Source organism: Martes martes (genome assembly GCF_963455335.1).
Source record: "Martes martes genome assembly, chromosome: 6".
In the NCBI taxonomy this organism is placed as follows: Eukaryota; Metazoa; Chordata; class Mammalia; order Carnivora; family Mustelidae; genus Martes; species Martes martes.
In genome coordinates this window covers 70,339,944-70,361,339 of record NC_137893.1, presented here as the reverse complement: position 1 = coordinate 70,361,339, position 21,396 = coordinate 70,339,944, and the positions used below count along the sequence as shown (strand labels likewise).

Here is a 21,396-nt window from a genome sequence, read left to right as displayed (position 1 = left end):
CAAAACACTTTTCAAATATGAAAGAGCAATTTAAGACATTCCCAAATAAATAAAAACTGAGATACTTGGTCACTAGCTAATAGATAGAAGGACATCTGACTGTGACTCAAATCCACATGAAAAAAATAGAGCCCTGGTATAGGTCACTACATAGGTATATATAAAAGACAGCATAAATGTATTTTCTGTTTGTAACTTTTTTTCCATCATATTTTAAAGACAGCTGCATGGAGCAATAATTATAAATCTGTGTTGATGGTCATACAGTATATAAAATGTGATTTATGTGACAATAACAGCACAAAAGGGGAAAGGGATAGAGTTATATAGGGACAAAGGTTTTGTATTCTATTGTAATTAAATTGATATTAATCCAAGCTAGATCTTTAAAAATTAAGATGTTAGTTCTAATTCTCAGGGCAACCACTAAGGGAGTAACTAAGAATGTATATATGCTAAAAGAAACAATAAGGGAAATTGAATTAGTATACTAGAAAATAAAAAAACACACACACAAAAGAAGGCGGTAATTAAAGAATAAACTAACAAAAGTAAATAAAAAACAAATAAGATAGGAGACATAAATTCTAACTTATAAGTAATTATATTTAATAATTGGCAGAATAGATTATACAAATGATCCAAATATATGCTGTCTACTGGAGACACACTTTAGATTCAGCCCCAAATTGTTTAAAGGTAAAAAAAGATGGGCAAAGATATAGCATGCAAACAGAAACCAAAAGAGAGATAGAATGGCTATACTAATATCAGACTAAATAAACTTTAAGACAAAACATTATCCTAGAGACAAAGGAAAATATTTTATAATGAAAGAGAACCAATCCCTCAAAAAGATATAATAATATCAACTTATATACACCTAACAACAGAGTCCCAAAACTCATGTGGCAAGAACAGAATTAAAAGGAGAAAGAGACAGTTCAATAATAATAGTAGTTGGAGACTTGAATACCCCACTTTCAATAATGAACAGAACCTCTAAGCCGATGATAAATAAGGAACTAGAAGACTAGAACAACTGCTATTTCTGGAGAAGACAAAATGGATTGTAGGGACACCGAACTGGATATAACAAATACATCATTAAAAGAAGACCTCTGAGAAGATGGTATTAAAGGCAGTTTTGAAGAAACTGATTTATAGATTAAGTCATTTATTAAAAAAAGGAATTAAGTCATTTGTTGAAAACTCTTAAAAAGAAACTAAACGTAAGTCAAATTAAGTGATAAAACCATCTATGCACTTAAAGATCACATTAAAAGTCTCTCGACGGAGAGAACCTCATTGCAATTAGAAAAAACAAATTAGAAAGAAGCCAAAGCTCCTGTAGAAACTTCAGAGTCCTTTCTGTACTGCTTCAAGAAAACAGAATAAATTTTCACCAAATATCCAATTTAGAGTTAATCTACCTCATAAAGACAGAGGAGAATCTTTTCAAAGTAAACGAAAAGATCAGTCATAACTGTAAAGAACTGGAGACCTGAAAAAGTCAAGCCAAATTTTTTTCAGAAAATTTTGAAAGAAAGCTTCTTATCAAAGTAGCTTATATCCCATGAGCAAAAAGTTAATGATAATAGGTTGAGGGTTCTGCGGCTGAAAGAAACCTCAGTAACTTAAGAAAAGAAAATGCATACAATCAAGATAAAAAGCTTTTGCATGTGCTTTTGCATGTCAAAGGAAACAGTCAACAAAACCAAAAGACAACTGACAGAACAGGAGAGATACTTGCAAATGACGTATCAGATAAGGGTAGTATCCAAAATCTGTAAGGAACTTACCAAACTCAACACCCAAGGAACAAATAATCCAATCGAGAAATGGGCAGAAGACATGAACAGACATTTCTCCAAAGATGTACAAATGGCCAACAGACACATGAAAAAGTGCTCCACATCACTCAACATCAGGGAAATACAAATCAAAACCACAGTGAGATACCACCTCACACCAGTCAGAATGGCTAAAATTAACAAGTCAGGAACTGACAGGTGTTGGTGAGGATGCCAAGAAAGGGGGACCCTCTACACTGTTGGTGGGAACACAAGCTGGTGCAGCCACTCTGGAAAACAGCATGGAGGTTCCTCAAAAAGTTGAAAATAGAGCTACCCTACAACCCAGCAATCACACTACTGTGTATTTACCCTAAAGATACAAATATAGTGATACAAAGGGGCCCGTGCATCCCAATGTTTACAGCAGCAATGTCCACAATAGCCAAACTATGTAAAGAGCCTAGATGTTCATCAACAGATGAATACATAAAGAAGATGTGGTAGATATATACAATGGAATACTATGCAGCCATCAAAAACATGAAATCTTGCCATTTGCAACAATGTGGATGGAACTAGAGGGTACTATGCTAAGCAAAATCAGTCAGAGAAAGACGATTATCACATGATCTCACTCGCATGAGGAATTTGAGAGGCGGGTGGGGAGGGGTTGTGGGGGAAGGGAGGGAAAAAGGAAACAAGAGGGGACAGGAGAGGGAGCCAAACCATAAGAGACTCTTAATCTCAGGAAACAAACTGAAGGTTGCTGGAGGGAAGGAGGGTGGGGGAATGAATGGGATGGCTGGGTTATGAAAACTAGGGAGGGTATGTGCTGTGGTGAGTGTTGTGAATTGTGTAAGACTGATGATTTACAGACCTGTACCCCTGAAGCAAATAATACATTATATGTTAATAAAATAAATAAATAAATTTTAAAAATGCATGCAATAGTCAAAAAAATGATAAAGAAGAATTTAAGCATTTCAAAAGTATATTTACATCCTAATGTTTCAAATGGGGCATCTGGCAGAGGCTCAAGAAAACCACCTAAGGATCCTCTGGTGAAGAGACTTCCAAGGAAGGATGAGCATCAGGCTGTGACCTTGTATGGATCCAGGCCCAGGGCCTCATGCAGACCAGATGCCACCACCACCTCCTCCCCAGGAAGACAGGGGCAGGATTCCTCCAGCAGGGTATCCCCATCATGTCACAGAAGATTTTCCACATGAGTAAGACACAGCTTATCCTGATGCTTCTGGTGCTGACAGATCCCCAGAACCTTCTTTTGGTCCAACCCTCCCACTTGAATGTGGCATCCCTAGCCTAAGCTCCAGTTCTGTGAGTCCCAGGGGATGATCCCTGAGAGAAGGATCTCCTGTCCTTCCCCTTATTCTGAAAACTGAGGATGAGTCTCCCCAGAAACTGCTTTACTGAGGAACTTTCCTGACCATGCCCGTCTTCCACAGGCAACAAAAAATGTCTGTACACTAAACACTGACACGATTCTAAGCAATAAACACTAAGTCATCATGTAATGTGGCAATGGCATAAAAACAGAATGAGAGACTAGTGGGACAAAGAGACAGTGCCCAGAGCACACCCACGTCTATTTGGGAACTTAACATACAATAAGTGTCACCATAAATCAATGAGAGAAGGATGGATTTTTAGTAACTGATGTTAAGAAAGTGGCTCATTCTGAGGAGATCCCTATTTAATAGCAGAAATGATGGCTCCACATGACTTAAAGAGCTAAACATGAAAGTGAAAACAATATATTTAATAGAACGAAGAGTAGAAGAATGTCTTTGTGACTTAGGGCACGGGAAGGACTGCTTCCTTCAAATTAGCAAAAAAAAAAAAAAAAAAGCCAACTCATTAAAAAATGGGCAACGGATCTAAAGAGGGAGCTTTCTAAAAGAGGAAACTCAAAAGGCTAACGAACATGTGAAGAGATTCTCAGACTCATTAGTTACCCAGGGAAATGTAAATCATGACAAGAATGACATTACACTTGCTACCTAATAGACTTGGCAAAATGTAGAAGACTGGTAATGCCAGGGGTTGGCAGGAATACAGGAAGATGCTTGACTGTGGGAATGAGACAAACAAAGTCACCTGGAGACTAATCAGTCAAATTTAAGAAAATGCACACCCTCCACCCCATGAGGTCCATTTCTGGGTAGACAACCGAAAGCAGTAACACATAGGTAGGTCCAGAAGCAGACATGGATGATGGTGTTCTCTATGCTGTAGTTCCTAGTCAGGAGGAACAGGGCTTGGGGCCGGGAGTACTTTATAATTCATTGCAGTCATGGACTAGAAGTACACTAATATGAATGAGTCATAAGGAGTGTTAATGAGAAAAGTGAAACAGGAATGAAGTATAAAATGCCATTTGTAGTAAGTCGTGTGTGTGTGTGTGTGTGTGTGTGTGTATCCCAAAATGATAGTACACAGAGGTGAAGGACGAGCAGATAGGGATGAGAACAGAAAGACAGAAGAGAATAGCAACAGGCCTCACATGGGACAGCGACCACGATAGGCCATGAATTAAGAAGTGGGACTCATTTAACTTAATTAGCACCTGAGATTTTTCACAGCAAAATACTGCAAAGTAAAATTCCATCACATGGCTATGCAGTTCTATATAATTCCTGTAAGCTCTTAAAACTAGTATCTTCCCTTGAACAGGATAATGTCAGCAACTTCGGACATTACTCAGTTAAGTCTACTGTTTTGAGAATCTAATTATACCTCTGTTTCTAAACATAAGACAAAGTATTGTCAAAGGGAATTAAACAAAAGAAATAGATTTATCAATTCACAGGGCTGCAAACTGCTTAGACCTAGAACTAAAAGTCAGACACATATGAGCTATGGAGCCCAGCTGCCGCGTTGGGCTGCGAGACACAGCAGTAACATGAGGTCATGAGGTTGGAAAAAGATTTTTTTTTTTAAGATTTTATTTATTTGACAGACAGAGATCACTAGTAGGCAGAGAGGCAGGCAGAGAGAGAGAGAGGAGGAAGCAGGCTCCCCGCTAAGCAGAGAGCCTGACGCGGGACTCGATCCCAGGAGCCTGGGATCATGACCTGAGCCAGAGGCCAAGGCTTTAACCCACTGAGCCACCCAGGTGCCTGGAAAAAGATTTTTTTCTAATTTATTTTTATTTGACAGTGACACGGAGAGAGAGCACAAGTAGGTAGAGCAGCCGGCAGAGAGAGAGGGAGAAGCAGGCTCTCCGCCAAGCAGGGATCCCAATGCGGGACTCAATCCCGGGACTCCAGGATCATGACCTGAGCTGAAGGCAGTCGCTTAACCAACTGAGCCACCCAGGCATCCCTGGAAAACGATTTTTGAACACTGTGAAATGCCCAGTATTTTGGAGACTTGGCCTGGAAACAAAGTCTGGACTTCTGACCAGCATAGCCATCCACATAACATGTTGGTGAGTCTTTTTAGCAACAGAATATGAGGAACCCAGGTGGATTTAAAACTCACAGGTGGATGCTTTGATGTTGCAGATGCTTTGGGTTTCATAGTGTAGGTTCAGCAGTTCTGAACTGGCCCGGAGCTTGGGATAGGAGGAAAGTTAGTGAAAAAATGTCCCTGTCCTAGCCTCAGACCCACACAAATTCTGCTGCTGTCTCCATTATCTGCAGAAGCCCATGTGACAGAGCTAAGAAAAACTCCTTCCTCCACGGAGACATCTACCTTCAGTTCTTCAGTAAATTGTTCCCAACCATCGAAAGAGAAACAACAGCAATGAAACAAAACAAAAGAAGATCTCTACCCCTCTCTTACTCCTTTCTAAAATCTTCCTCTAGTTCATCCAAATCCACTTCCCTGCCTTTGAGGGCATAGCCTGACTCCTGACTTCTAGCCTCCATCAGCATTTTCCATCCCTGCTGCACATGAAATAACGGTTTTCTATATGATGGAAATACTGTGCCCGGTCAAGAAAGTTTAAAAGACGTGAACGTTGCCGAAGTATCTTAATCCAAAATGTCTTTAATTTTGAGAAATCTTCAAGATACTGAAAAGGAGCTATCAAAAGTTCAAAACAGAGATGGGAAGTCATTTAGGCAATTCATGTGAAGTGTCAAATTCCGTAAGTAGTCTAGTCAATGGATTTGTCTTTCTATTCTTCTTAGGGTTTTACCATTTGCCTTGTTGCCATGCAGGGTACAAAGTACAGAAACGCATGCAGGGTACAAAGTACAGAAACGCATTGTTTCTGTAAGATTCTAGGATAAACTTTTCCCCAACTCTAAAGCGTTTGGCTCTGGAGAACACGAGGTCACATACAGCGATGTTACGGTCTCTGACAGAACCAGCAGTCTGTGGCTCCATTTGTAAGGAGGAGAAGAGTAAATCTTCACTGATTAGAGGTGTTTGTCAGAAAAAACACTGTCTCTTCAGGTGTGAACAATGGACAGTCTATCATCTCTTGTTGCCCCAGCTGGTAAGGTCAAAACTAAATTCTATGGCAACTTAACTCATCTCAGACTCTGGTACATTCAGTTCTCTGTGTTTTGGGGGGTGGGGGGAGAAGGGGAATGTGTTTTGTTTTGTTTTGTTTTAAATTTCTTTTCAGCATAACAGTATTCATTGTTTTTTCACCACACCCAGTGCTCCATGCAATCTGTGCCCTCCCTAATACCCACCACCTGGTTCCCCCAACCTCCCACCCCCCGCCCCTTCAAAACCCTCAGGTTGTTTTTCAGAGTCCGTAGTCTCTCATGGTTCACCTCCCCTTCCAATTTCCCTCAACTCCCTTCTCCTCTCCATCTCCCCTTGTCCTCTATATTATTTGTTATGCTCCACAAATAAGTGAAACCATATGATACTTGACTCTCTCTGTTTGACTTATTTCACTCAGCATAATCTCTTCCAGTCCTGTCCATGTTGCTACAAACGTTGGGTATTCGTCCTTTCTGATGGAGGCATAATACTCCATAGTGTATATGGACCACATCTTCCTTATCCATTCATCCGTTGAAGGGCATCTTGGTTCTTTCCACAGTTTGGCGACCGTGGCCATTGCTGCTATAAACATTGGGGTACAGATGGCCCTTCTTTTCACTACATCTGTATCTTTGGGGTAAATACCCAGTAGTGCAATTGCAGGGTCATAGGGAAGCTCTATTTTTAATTTCCTGAGGAATCTCCATACTGTTCTCCAAAGTGGCTGCACCAGTTTGCATTCCCACCAACAGTGTAAGAGGGTTCCCCTTTCTCCACATCCTCTCCAACACACGTTGTTTCCTGTCTTGCTAATTTTGGCCATTCTAACTGGTGTAAGGTGGTATCTCAATGTGGTTTTGATTTGAATCTCCCTGATGGCTAGTGATGATGAACATTTTTTCATACCAAAAAGGAGAATTTCAGACCAATATCACTGATGAATATGGATGCCAAGATTCTCAACAAGATCCTAGCAAACAGGATCCAACAGCACATTAAAAAGATTATCCACCATGACCAGGTGGGATTCATCCCTGGGTTACAAGGATGGTTCAACATTCACAAATCAATCAATGTGATAGAACAAATCAATAAGAGAAGAGAGAAGAACCACATGATCTCTCAATTGATGCAGAAAAAGCTTTTGACAAAATCCAGCATCCGTTCCTGATTAAAACGCTTCAAAGTATAGGGATAGAGGGAACATTCCTGAACCTCATCAAATCTATCTATGAAAGACCCACAGCAAATATCATCCTCAATGGGAAAAAGCTTGCAGCCTTCCCGTTGAGATCAGGAACACGACAAGGATGCCCACTCTCACCACTCTTGTTCAACATTGTATTAGAAGTCCTAGCAACAGCAATCAGACAACAAAGAGAAATAAAAGGTATCCAAATTGGCAAGGAAGAAGTCAAACTCTCTCTCTTCGCAGATGACATGATTCTTTATATGGAAAACCCGAAAGACTCCACCCCCAAACTACTAGAACTCATACAGCAATTTAGTAATGTGGCAGGATACAAAGTCAATGTCCAGAAATCAGTGGCTTTCTTATACACTAATAATGAAAATACAGAAAGGCAAATTAGAGAATCGATTCCATTTAGTATAGCACCAAGAACCATAAGATACCTCGGAATAAACCTAACCAAAGAGGTTAAAGATCTGTACTTGAGGAACTACAGAACACTCCTAAAAGAAATTGAAGAAGACACAAAAAGATGGAAGACCATTCCATGCTCTTGGATCGGAAGAATAAACATCGTTAAAATGTCTATACTGCTCAGAGCAATCTATACTTTTAATGCCATCCCAATCAAAATTCCACCAGTATTTTTCAAAGAGCTGGAGCAAATAATCCTAAAATTTGTATGGAATCAGAAGAGACCCCGAATTGCTAAGGAAATGTTGAAAAACAAAAATAAAACTGGCGGCATCACGTTACCTGATTTCAAGCTTTACTACAAAGCTGTGATCACCAAGACAGCATGGTACTGGCATAAAAACAGACACATGGACCAGTGGAACAGAGTAGAGAGCCCAGATGTGGACCCTCAACTCTATGGTCAAATAATCTTCGACAAAACAGGGAATGTGTTTTTGTAGCAAAAGCCCCTGCATGGATCTTAGTAGGATTCATCTGAGTATTCAGGCTTGTCAGGGGGTCTTGGGGAGGAGGGTAGAAGGGAAGAGCCATGAAGGGTGTCATTCCATGAAGAACTGAGGTGGTGCTGGGAAGGAACTAGAAGAGAAGTGTACAAATTGGTTCAGTGATGATGTGTCAACAAAAACGAGGCCCTTTTTAGCCCCTGTGATCCCTGATCCTACGAACACTCCTTTGAGTTCTAGTGCTAGGGACAATTCTTAATCTACCGAGCTTACATTCATTCTTTCCAATGAATTTTGGTGAACCATGCATCATAGAAAAGGAAGGAAAACTGAATTTGTAAAACTTTATATATAAAGGAACTCCATTTTTGTGTATGGAAAGTCAAATTTCTTGAGAAAACCAATTCATGTATGACATAATTACGTTCCTTTACAAAGTGACTTTTTATTTTCAGAATATAAAAGGTAATTAAAATTAATCTAACTCTATCCTGTCATGATTTTAGTTTGCAACTGGAATATTGCAGTCAAAGTTTCTAACAAGTTACACCACTAAATTGTTACCTTTCCTTTGTCTTCTGGTCAAAGAGCCAGCATAAAATTATATTCTCTTCACTGGCTTAGGACTTGAAAAATCTCACTGAAAATTATAGTAAGATATTTAAAATATACAGCTTCATCTAAATTTTTTTTATGTTGTGGGGATGAATGATTTTCAAAATATGTTTAAAAACTCTTCCTATCCCCCGGAGCTTATAGATAGTACTAAGAAAATTGAGATGACCAACTGGGTTGCTTTTTTACTATCAAATAATTACACCAGCTACAAAAGAAAATGAAATATTCACACCAAGTACATTCACTAACATAAATGTGCTTGTGGTGAAGAGTTAGGATTACATGTTCATCATGTTGGACTGGGGTGGAAACAGAATTGGCGGTCATGGGAGTTGACTTCTTTTACACTTGGTAGCTTTGGACATCCTTCCTAAGGAGTTCATTTACTTTATTAGCAGGGGACATTTTTGGCTTGGACCATATCTGGGGTCTCTGAGGAAGTTAAAGTATATTTATAGGATCTCAGTAGTTAGGACCTTCGTGCACATTATTTACAGCAAACCCGCTGCTGTGGGGGGAATCTCCAGCCGCTGCCTGGCCCTTAGGCCTAAACGTCCTTGCAGCCACCTCTGGGTGGGTGTGGGACAACTTCTGGGCAATGAAAGGGCAGGATGGAGTTTGTATCCATGCATGTGGGCTACATGCTTCCCTGAAACCTTGAGGATAGAGGCTACCCTGCAATATGATTTCCAAAAACTGTCTGCAGCAAGAACAGCAAGAACGTAAGATCTATGTTATGATGAGATGATGCGAAATTTTTCAAAGGCCCAGAACATAAGGGTGTTGCCAAGTTTTTCAAAGGTTGCGAAAGAACAAGCAAGAGATGATGAATAACACACGCTCCGGTCGAACTGTTTTTGGGAGCCCTCTTTTGGACATATTATCATTCATATTATTAGCCATGCAAAACAGACTTCCCTACCTCCAGTTTTCAAAAAGACTATCTGATTCTGTTTTAGTGATTTTAGATGCTAATACTTATTATCCTTTAATCAATCAATCAATCAACAAGTTATAAGAGCATTTAAATATCCAATCTTACTTTTATCTGGACAATTTTAACCTCATCAAAGCTTATATTGGTAAGAGATTTCTTCGTCTGGCCTCTCCGGTGTCCAAATTTACACTTATTTCTCATCACTTGTTCGTCATCTTCTATGGGTCTCCGAACATACTTAAAGCGATCTTTGAGAGCTCGTTTCCATAAAAACTGCATAAATTAATAGAACAGGACAGTTAATCTTCAAGGAGACTGGAATAATCCCACATAAACAATATAATCTTCATCACTCTTGGATTGAAGTTATTTTCACATCACAGTAATAGAAATAATAGAATTATCCTTCCACTTACCTTCACGATGGTCTTGCGATACTTCTATAAAAGCTATAATCCCTAAATCATAACTAAGGAAACAGAGTCAGAAAAATAAAAATATTTCCCCAATGCCACCCAGTTATTGAGTGAACATACTGGCTCTTCAATCTGGATTTTCTGATTTCCCAAATTGGATGTTTTCTACCATACTTTGCTGTCTCCGCAACACATTCCACTCTTCCACTGGGATCTAGAGAAGGACTGATACTGTCTTATGCTTATATAGATGGATGCATTTTCTTAAAAACAATGGTTCTGTCATCCCTTGAAATTCACTTTGGTGAATACTGTTGGCATTCATTCATCTACATATTTGTGGAGCATCTACTGGATCCTGCCCTGGGAGGGAGAGGGAGCACAGGTAGACCCCATCTAGAAGAGGGATGAGTAATTTAAATTCAGAAAGAAAAGTATTATAACAGGGGAAGAGACAGCATTATCTTACACTGTGTTGGGAGACCACAGAAGCCTTCCTGAAGGAGGTACCCCTAAGCTGAGATTTAGATGTTAAGGTTAGAAAACAAAACAAATGGTGTGTGTGGGGGGGGGGGTCAATGGAGACGGCATTGGGAAATGCCAGGTGGGGGAAAGCGTGGATAGAAGTTCCAGATAAAGCAGCCTGTGCCATGGAGCAGAGGGATAGCCTGTGCCACTTGGTGAGCTGCCAAGAGCTGTGCATGGCTGGAACACGGAGTTTAAGATGGGCCAGAAGAGAACAGGCCAGAAACTAAGGCAGGAGGGAGAAGTCAGCCCAATCCTGAAAGGCACGGTTACCCCATAACGGAGCTTCACTGCAATCGAGAACCAGATCTTTTCAAACCTCTCTCCGTGGAGAGACTACAGCAGTATCTCAGAGGGAACCTTCATCCTTGGTACTTCCTCTAAAGCAGTGGTTCTCAGACTTTAACCCGAATCACAATTCCTGGAGGACCTGTTAAAACACAGGTTGCTGGGGCTGCTTCAGAGCCACTGGTTGGGAAGGTCGGAGATAGGCTGAGAATCTGCCTTTCTTACAGGTTCCCAGGTGATGCTGATGCTGCTGGCCCAGACGCTCGGGATTCTGATTCCGTTGGTCTGAGCAGAGCCGGGATGTCTGTATTTTTCAAGGCTTTATGGAAAATCCAGCTACAGAGCCAGGCTAGGAAGTCCTCCTAGGCCACTGGAGAGAGGAGAGCAGATGGTCAGGTCCGGGCTCTGGAAGAATCTGTCTGCCATGTGGTGTTTGGGAGATCAAAGGCATGGGCAACAGCTGAGGGACACAACCAGGCTTTCTCAACAAACCAACACTGTCTTCCTCTGCTGGGCCTTTGGTGCTGGCCTGGAAAGCTCTATCCCTCTCCTCCCTGGCCCTGCTGGTATCTAGTTAACTCTTGCTCTGCCTCCAGAGCTCAGCTCTTGTCCTCTGGTTATCGGCTCTCACCATTCCCTGTCTGTACTTATCACACAGGGAGTTTACCTTCATGTGTGTGATGTGTTTCTGCTTCCGTGCTTTTCTGTTCTGTTCTTTTCACTCTTCCTCGCTCCATTCTCCCCCACTTGCTTGCTTGCTTCCTTCCCTCCCTCCCCCTCCTTCCTTCCCTCTTTATTTCCTTTCCTTTCACTTATCTAGAAGCACCAGAAGACAGGCTCGTGTCTGCACAGGGCCTGCTGCATCTGGGAAACTATAAATATTGGATGTCTTGTGTCAGTCCTCTGTGAGGTAGAGAGAACCACGTGTGGAAGCGACAGACTAGAAGCAAGATTCGGAGTCTTGGCCTTGCTTGCTCAGGACCTCACTTACTTCTAAAACCCTGAGTCTCAGGGCTGCTTCTCAGTCCCTCGACTTCCTTGTCGTGCCATATGCCTGGACAGGCCCAAGAGTGGGTGATGTGGGGCACCTCTTCTAAGCTCTGTTTCCTCATGGGCAAATGAGAATGCCACTGAGGTCATATGGGTACTGTCTGGCACTTAAATTCTTCCATGCCTTCCTCCCTGGCTAAGTCTCTAGAAGAGTCACGCCCTACCCTTCAGAAGAAGGATCGACATTGGGAGGACCCAGGGTCTAGGCCCAGTGTGTCTTAGCCAAGAAATCAGCAAGTAACTCTTCAGTCTTAGTTTCTTCAACTATAAAATGGAACAACAGGCCCAGTTCTGTCAACTGACACGATCGCTCCTCATGGAAGTGATTTGTAAAACAGACTGCTGTTCATAAAAACTTCCGCGGCCCCGCAGAGGACTGCTGTGGGCCGAGGCCGGCAGGCGGCTAAGACTGTGACGAAGCTCCTTGGTATGTATGAGTCAGAGACACTCCCTCACCTCCCACAGGCTTGCGGCTTTGCCCTCCGCCACGGCTGTTTTACAACAGCACAGAAAGAACGGATGGCTTGTATTTTTCTTAGCCCTAAAATATGAATGAATGCAAATACATTTTTTCCCCTCTTGTTTTCTACAGCTCTGAAGTCCTTCTAAACCTGCTGATCTCGTGGGAAGAATTACAGCCGTCAACTGCTAGGACATTTTTAAGTTGCCGGTGCCTTTTCCAGATGCTAATCATTCTCCCTCTGGCTGCTTTTCCACCTGGGGCCCGGGAGGAGGTGGGCAGGGCCGTGGGAAGAGCTACGTGGGTACAGGTTCTCCTTCAACCCCCTCTGAAATACAAAATAGCCCTGAAATGTTGGGTCCCTGATCTGAAAGGGGAAGCAGTCCATGGCACCTCCAGCGGGTCCTTGCTCTGCATTTTAAACCCAGATATAATCCTTAGGAAACATTCAGACAAACCCAGAATATGAACCATCTTCCATGGCAACTGGACTAGACCTGTGCAAAAAATAAATATCAGAGGGAAAGAGGGGAGAGGGAGGGTTCAGAGAGACTCTCCGAGAAAAAATGAAATTGAAGAGACAAGGTCAAATCCAATGAATAATCCTTGATTTGATTTTATAGAAAAAACTCCATTTCAAAAACACTTATGGAATAATTGGAGAAATGGGAATCTGGGTTATATATGTCTTTATGCAGTTATTGCATATGATGTGATGCAATTACTGCTCATTTGCTTAGGTGTAAAAATGGCTTTGTGCTTAGAGAGGAGATCATCTCTGTCCTTACAAGATATCTGCTGAGGCGTTTAGGAATGGCATCTGAAACCTGTTTTTTATTTCCAAATGCTTCAGCCAAAACAAACAAATAAATAAATATGAGCCAGGAAAAATAAATATAACAACATATTAATACCTGGTGAATCTAGATCAGTGATTCTTAAGTATCAGGATTTTGCCCTCTTCCCAGAATGCACGCGGCAATCTTTGGAGACACAGTGGTTGTTCTCATGGTCTGGGTGAGTGGCTGGGGGCTCCTCACACCCAGGGAATGCCAGGGATACTGCCAACAACCCTATAATGTAGGGGACAGCCGCCAGCACAAAGACTCAGCCAGCCTAAATTATAAGTACTGCCAAGATGGAGAAACCTTGGGTTTCTTGGGTATATGGGTGTTCACTGCAGCACCTTTCAACCTCTGTGTAGACATGAAATTTTTCAAAATAAGAAGCTGAGAATAAAATTAGCCCTAAAAATGACCAAGAACTTGCTCGCTTGTGCACTTTCTCTCTCTCTCTGTCTCTCTCTCTCTCACACACACACACACACACACACACACACGAACCTTCTCTACCATGCACCAGAGTTTCCCCTTCCATCCTATGTGTGCAAACACGGGCCATAACATGCCAAGCAATTTTTCAAGTCTTATCAGTTAACCATCTTTCGTTAATGCCACTGGGGATAGAAGTGAGTAAAATGCACACAAGATCAAAGTAAGTATTATTCATTACTTTCTATTTGTCTCACTTTCATAACTATGAAACTAAAGGTCAAAATGTAATTGGATAAATATGTATTTGCTTATATGTATGCAGAGATTCTCTAGAAGGAATCTTTAATAATATTAGTTACTTCTGGGGAAGAAGATAAGGTAGCTGGGGGATAGAGGTGGGAGGGAGACTTTTCCATTTATATCTTATTGTTGCTTTTGAATTTTGAACTTTGTGAATATGTAACTTATTCAAACAGCAAATTCAAATGATTTTTTAAGACACAATTAGCTCTATACACAGTAACACTGATTAGTTGCCAGACCGTATATCTTGAGTGTAGAAGGCATTTTTCTAATCAATTTTGTCAGGCATATCAGTGTGATTATCAATGTTGTGACAAATAGGTTTGCTTATTTTGTAGTTTTTTGGGGTTTTTTGTAGAGTGGGGTTTTGTTTTGTTTTAGAAAAATTTGGTTTATTTTACAGTGTGCTTTTATAGGCAGCAGCATATTTTAGGAAGGATGTCAAACTAGAAGCAAAAATACCTAAATTCTGCACTGGGCTTCAATAGCTACTAGTTCCAGACAAGGAATACAATCCCTTTCCTGAGTCTGGGTGGTAAAAAAGAATATATATGGCCCTCTCCCACTCAGAAAATTCTCATTCTATCCATACATAATAAACATTTCTTGAAAATACAGAAAGAAAACAGAAGGAAGGAAAGAAGGGAGGAAGGCAAGCAACCCTCCAGTGATGACAGCAGTGAAGTAGGGCGGTCATGTCCTTCTCCTTCTTTGTATTACATCCCTTCGAGACCCTTCCTGGAGACTCAACAGTAAACATAAGCTTCCAAACTGCTTTGAGGGAGAAACAGATGATGATGAGAGACAAAGAAGACAAAGGAAGGAGATGGGGAAAGTGTGAACAGATGGGGCACAGGGGATTTTTAGGTCAGTGAAAATATTCTGCAAGATACAATAATGATGGATATGCGTCATTATACATTTGTTCAAACCCGTAGAATGTATAGCCACAAGCAAGAATTCTAATGTCAACTATGGACTTTGAGTGATTATGTTATGTCTCTACACATTTACCCATTGTACCAAATGTCCCACTCCGGAGGAGGATTTCATAATGAGGGAGGCTAAGCATGTGGGGATGGGGGTACATAAGAGATCTCTGTACCTTCCTCTCAATCTTGCTGTAAACCTAAAACCTAAAAAAAATCTTTTTTTTTTTTTTTTAAAGGCAAAGGAACACACAGAGAGACAGAGAAGGTATCCAAAAAGAGCAGAGCGGGGCAGCGGGGGGTGGGGGGGGTGCATGGATGGAGGAAGAAAAGAGAAGGAGGGTGGAGAGAGAAACCAAAGCTAAGAAAAAAACAGGGACTGACAGAATGAGACCAGGCTAATGGAACAGAATCAGAGAGAGACCAGACAGAGACAATGGGTCCAAGAAGACAGAGGAAGAGAAAGAGACATAGACAGATAGAGACTAAGGAAAGGGGAATGAATGGGACATACGATCACTGGACAATACAATGCCACTATTTTAAGATGGGTTGGGATGAATGGTATGGTGCCACGTGGTCACTTACGAAGCCACAACCGTCCTCATCCAGGAAAGGGTGGGTCTGCAGCAGGGCGTTGACCACATCATTGTACTGCTGAGTGCTGGGATACCTGATGAGTGCGACAAGGAGGACATGTTTCTCCTCACACAGCCCACGTTCCTTCCTATGAGCTGAGTCCAAATTACACTCACTGTTCTTTAGATCCTTCTATATAACAATGTAGATATTCAAATATTGGACAACGTGGGGCTTATGACCAGTATGTCATCCAAAATCTGAAGCACACTGGATCCAAATGAGTTCTACTCGGAAAACAGACCCTTTCCCAAAGCAGCACGTCCACCATGTTATTACTCACAGTGAGCCTTCCAGATACTTAGTCATGTCGGCCTGGAGAAACTCAATGATTCTTATCCTCATGCTGTGATCGGGACACTTCTGTTCTGCTAACATGCATTTGACGTCATAGGGAAACTCCGGTAAAACATAGGACTTAGTCCATTGCAGTGCTTTTGTCCTTGCTAGAACATGTTTCACATTCCTTCTGCTAAATAAAAACACACAAAGAGTGAAATTCTATTTCAAATAGAAGCAACTTGTGAATTCTCTACATCCTGAGAACTTATAATATCATTTACTTTCCTGATGGCTAAATATGGAATTCATCATCCATCTTGCATCCATTCATCTATCCGCAAATGTTTGAGGGCTCATTAGGTATCTCTGTTCTCTTTCCCTTCGCACACACATAAATATTTGTGGTTCTGGAAAACGTGTCTTACTAAAATTGACCATGGAATAAAGCCTGAAGTTGGAAAGAAGATTGATTCGTTCATCTTGAAGATGGAATAGATAACGCATCACTCAAAACTGAAAAAATACCCAACTAAAAGGGAGTAAGTTCCAACTCAACAAAGCAAATGAGGCACACAATTAAAGTCTCAGCACCTGATCAAGGAAATTATTCTAACTGCTTTACTCTGTTACTGTTTATAGTGACCAACAGGATCCACTTAATTTAGTTGGTTTTTGGCCATTTTAATAAGGTAAACTGAGTTTCTAAATTAGAGTTACATATCTGATACTAACATTCAGATAAGGTTTCTAGAAAGGACTACAGAAAACTATAGCCACAGAAAGCAAATCAAGCTGATCAGTGTTTGCCTGGGACTGGAGATCAGAGCAGGGACTGACTGCAAAGGGGTGTGAGGGAATTATTCAGGGGGACGGAAGCATCCCAAAATGGACTGTGACGGTGGCTGCACACCTGTATAAATTTGCCGAAATCAACTGAGCTATTTTAAATAGATGAATTTTATGTTATATAAATGATACCATAGTAAAGCTATTTATAGAATTAAATATCAGGAGCACTTGAAAACCTTGAAGTTAGTAAATGATCATCAAGCAGGTAAAAAGAAGAACCTATAGTAAAATTTCCTAGCAAGTTACCAGAGGCAATAGGCTTGCCTTGAAATGGAAGCGAAGAAGCAGAGGCGAGCCAAGTGGAAGGCAAGAGAAGGATTTCCTGAATTAGCCCAAGTAGCTTTATTTTCTGGCACACCCATGGAATCTTTCGTTGTCCAAACAAAATTCTGAAGAGTTTTGAAAAGCCAGGCTTCCTTTAGAATTTGAGGTCATATATTATAAGAGTGCATGAGGCATAATGAAACATAGGCAATAAAGAAACAAGAGAGAGCGCTCCCCTCTCTTTTCATGATAAGCTCTGTCTTTTATTTCCCCTTTGGCAGTCCTGTATCAGTGGGGAAAATATGTCCTGGCTAAAAGAACCACATGGATAATCTAATGCTTGATCCAATGAAGCAACCGGCAATTCCCAGATGAAATTCGTGCTTCAGCCCAACTTCCTTCCAGTATGTCTCTCATTTCATTCAGTCTTTCGACCAGTAGTTACTGGGGGTCTACCTTATGCCATTTCATTTTCTTCAATCCCAATTTCCTTTCCTATTGCATTAACTTCTTTCTTTCACCTGTGATCTATCCTTTACCCACTCAGACCAAGGGTGTAAAGTAAGGCAAGTTTTGTTGGCTGTATTTTGTGCTTTCCCAATGATCCCAAAAGGTGCTATTACTGTGCAGGTGTTAAACTTGGTTTCCATACATCTTACCTCCTTTGGAAGCAGATAACTGCACGCACAATCATTTACCATCCATCAAATGGTATTTGCATTGGATCAAAAAAAAATCTTTACGGTGAGGTTAAGATTATTCATCTTATGTTAATTGAGGTACAGTTGAGCAGAACACCAATAGAAGTCACCCTAGAGCAAAGGCAGGGATCAGAAAGCAATCCCAAACCGAGGACACTAATATTTCGGTTCCCACCTCAGGGCCAGTGCTCTTCAACAAAATAAACCACAAAACAACCAACCACTGATCCAATGGATCTCAAGCCTGGATATCCAGTAAAATCAACGGGAAAGCTTCTATGACAATATTAATGGCTAGTATTGAACCCAGTCTAACTGAATCAAAGTCTACTGGACTAAATACCCAGTTCGTAGGTAGAGTTAATATTTGTAATACAAAAACTTGTAATAAAATTGATACATCTGATAAATGGCAGAGTCATTGTTGCGATATGCATTAATTTTAAAAAAATTATGAGGTTCTCATGAAAAATCTCGCTGGATTCTGAAACGTTGTCTAACTTTTTAAAATTTTCTTATATTTATTTTTTAAATTTTTTTAATATACAGTTTAATTAACATATACCATATTGTTGTTTCAGAGGTAGAATTTCATGATTCATCAGCTGCAATACAACACGCAGTGCTCACTACTTCAATTACGGTGAGAAGTCATCTAATATTGCAGACAGTAGGGGGCTCGCCTCGGATAAGGAAGATGGCTCTAGTAAGAGCAGGTCAGGTTGAGCTCCGGCTCTCTCGGGAAGATTTCAACACACAGAAGACCGAGGTTGAGCCTTGGCAGTGAGCAGAAGACATCTATCTGTTACACGGGAGCAGAGACTTTCTTTTATCTCCAGCAAGATACTTTTGCTTTAGTGGAGTTAGCGCACAATGACTGATTAAAGGATGAATGTGGTCAGCTGAAAAGAGTGGTTATCTGCGCACGGCTGAATTCAATTTGGTCTCAACAATATTGTTAACATTTCAGGGTTCCTCACTGCATTCGCTAGCCTGGAGAGCCAACTCACCATCTACATTCCAAATATGTCCCTCCCGTCATTCCCATCCTGCCTTTCCTTAATCTCTTGCACATTGATCTCTTCCCAGTCACCTCATAAGACTACATCCTCAAGAGTCAATGATGATTTCCTAATTTACAAATCCAGGGCCTTTTAAGACTGGCCTTTTTCAAGACTTTTCTGACCACAGTTAGCACAATTGACCACTTTTGCATAGCTCCCTTCTTTCTTGTTTTCTACACACTATTTTACTTGCCTCCTCTCTTTCTATCTCTCCGAGAACTCATTCGTTTTATTTGCTGACTTTTTTGTCCTTTATCCTCTGTGAGAGTTTACACATGGCCTGGTCTTTGCCCTCTTAATCCTCAGTATTGATCTATGCTTTCTCCTTCCTACAGCTCACCCAACCCCCACGGCCTCAGCTCTGAGCTACATGTTGAAGGACTATAAATCATCCATAATCTTCTCTTTTCCATGCTTTATCCTCCACCTCCAGCAATTTGTACATTATTCATTTCATAGTCAACATGTCTAAAATAATTTATAATCTTTTCATTTCAAAGCCACTTTTCCATTTGCTACGATTGAATTGTGTCTCCCCCACCCACATTCCTATGTTGGAGCCCCCATCCCCAGTGAGACTGTAGTAGGAGATAGGACTTTTATAAAAATAATTAAGGTAAAGAGCCCCTGATATACAGGATTTGTGTCTTTATAAGAAGCAACATCAGAGAGCACACTCTCTTTCTTCATCATATTGGCTATTTGCATGCCAGGAAGAAAGCTCTCATCAGAAACCAAATTGGCTGACACCTTGATCTTGGACTTTCCAGTCTCCAGAATGTAAGAAATTGGTTTGTTGAAAACACCCAGTCTATTTTATTATGGCAGCTGAGCTGACTAAGATACCATTCCAATTTCCATGTGTCTTTCATTGTATCACTTTCATTGTATCTCTTTAACAACTCAGACTTAACACTTAAATGTCTTAATTCTTCACATCTGGGTGTCATGAAAATTTTTCTATACCTTATCTCTTATATTTGCCTACTTCTCTCCCTTGTTCAAGTTACTATATTTATCCAAGCATTCATCACTCAAATGTGGACTACTTTGATAGTTAACTAGCAGATTTCTGCTTCTGGAATGGCCTAATTAGCTCACGCTGGACAAATTATCCTATGAATAATAGCTATTAGCATTGGACAACATACAAAAATAAACAACAAAGCAATAAAAAAATTATCAGAAAACACCAGAAAGTAGAAAAAGAGCAGGCAGATTCTGAAGAGAATCTACACTTGGAAGAAAATAAAGACATAGAATGAGTTTCCATTTTATGACTTTTGGCCTGAAGGCAGGCCTCAGGCAGTGCTGCTCAAAACTCTAATAGGAAACTTGCGGTCTTTCTGGACTACTGAATTAGTGGACAGAATTTGGGCAGCCTCCTCTCTGGGAAGGGAGAAGAGAATCATAGAAAGGAGATAGCTAGCAAGAGGGAACTGCGAATTCTGTGAATAAACTGTCCAAATCTTTGGCTGATCTAGAATTACACATATGCATAGCCCAACTAAGAATAAGAGAACTAAACTTGGATTTGGGCTGGTCCCCAAGACAGTTTTCAGTTCAAGTCCAACCAATTTTGTTGCGTTGCAAAAACAAACTAACCAACACTCAACGCTCTTAGAGTAAATAGTAGAGAATCGAGAGTCTCCACACTGTGACATTCACAATGTCGAAGATACACTCCAAAATTATGTAACATAAACAAACAAAAACCCCAGAAAAGTGTGACCCTTTCTCAAGATAAAAACATTTAATAGAGTGTGATGCTGAGATGATCCAGATGTCTATGAGGACTTTAAGGCACCTGGTGTAACAATGTTCAGTGACTTGAAGGAAAATATGCTAGAGTGATTAAAATAACAGGACATCACAAAATTTGAAATTTAAAAAAAAGTACTAGATAGGATTAACAGTAGAAATGACATTATAGGGGCGCCTGGGTGGCTCAGTGGGTTAAAGCCTCTGCCTTCAGCTCAGGTCATGATCCCAGGGTCCTGGGATCAAGTCCCACATCGGGCTTTCTGCTCAGCAACGAGCCTGCTTCCCTTCCTCTCTCTCTGCCTGCGTCTCTGCCTACCTGTGATCTCTGTCTGTCAAATTAAATAAAATCTTTAAAAAAAAAAAAAAAAAAAAAAAAAAAAGAAATGACATTATAGAGAGAAGAGTCGGTGAGCTTGAAGGCAGAGCAATAGAAATACTCTAATCCAAAAAATGAGAAAAGAGACTGAAAACCAATACGGTAATAGTTCATTTTTTAAATTCTGTGTTTTCATATTTTATCCCTACAGATAGTCATAAAACCTTCTCCTCTTGATCTTCTCTCTAATTTTACATAAACACTGATATCATCATGGTAGGGGAGCAGCCAGCTGGAACTGGTTAATGGCTTCCAGGTTACTCCTTGACCCAAGACATA

At 40.7% G+C, this 21,396-nt stretch overlaps 1 protein-coding gene across 1 annotated transcript in view; it reads right to left on the bottom strand.

The window, feature by feature from the left end:
- The window catches only part of SAMD3 (sterile alpha motif domain containing 3), a 53,936-nt gene that overhangs the window by 17,114 nt on the left and 15,426 nt on the right, over positions 1-21,396 (bottom strand). The window contains exons 3-5 of the mRNA XM_080805797.1: positions 16,101-16,289; positions 15,767-15,851; positions 10,039-10,206 (exon numbers count right to left, since the gene is read on the bottom strand). Coding sequence (XP_080661923.1) covers positions 10,039-10,206; positions 15,767-15,851; positions 16,101-16,289 — 442 coding nt within the window. The remainder of the gene's footprint in view (positions 1-10,038; positions 10,207-15,766; positions 15,852-16,100; positions 16,290-21,396) is intronic.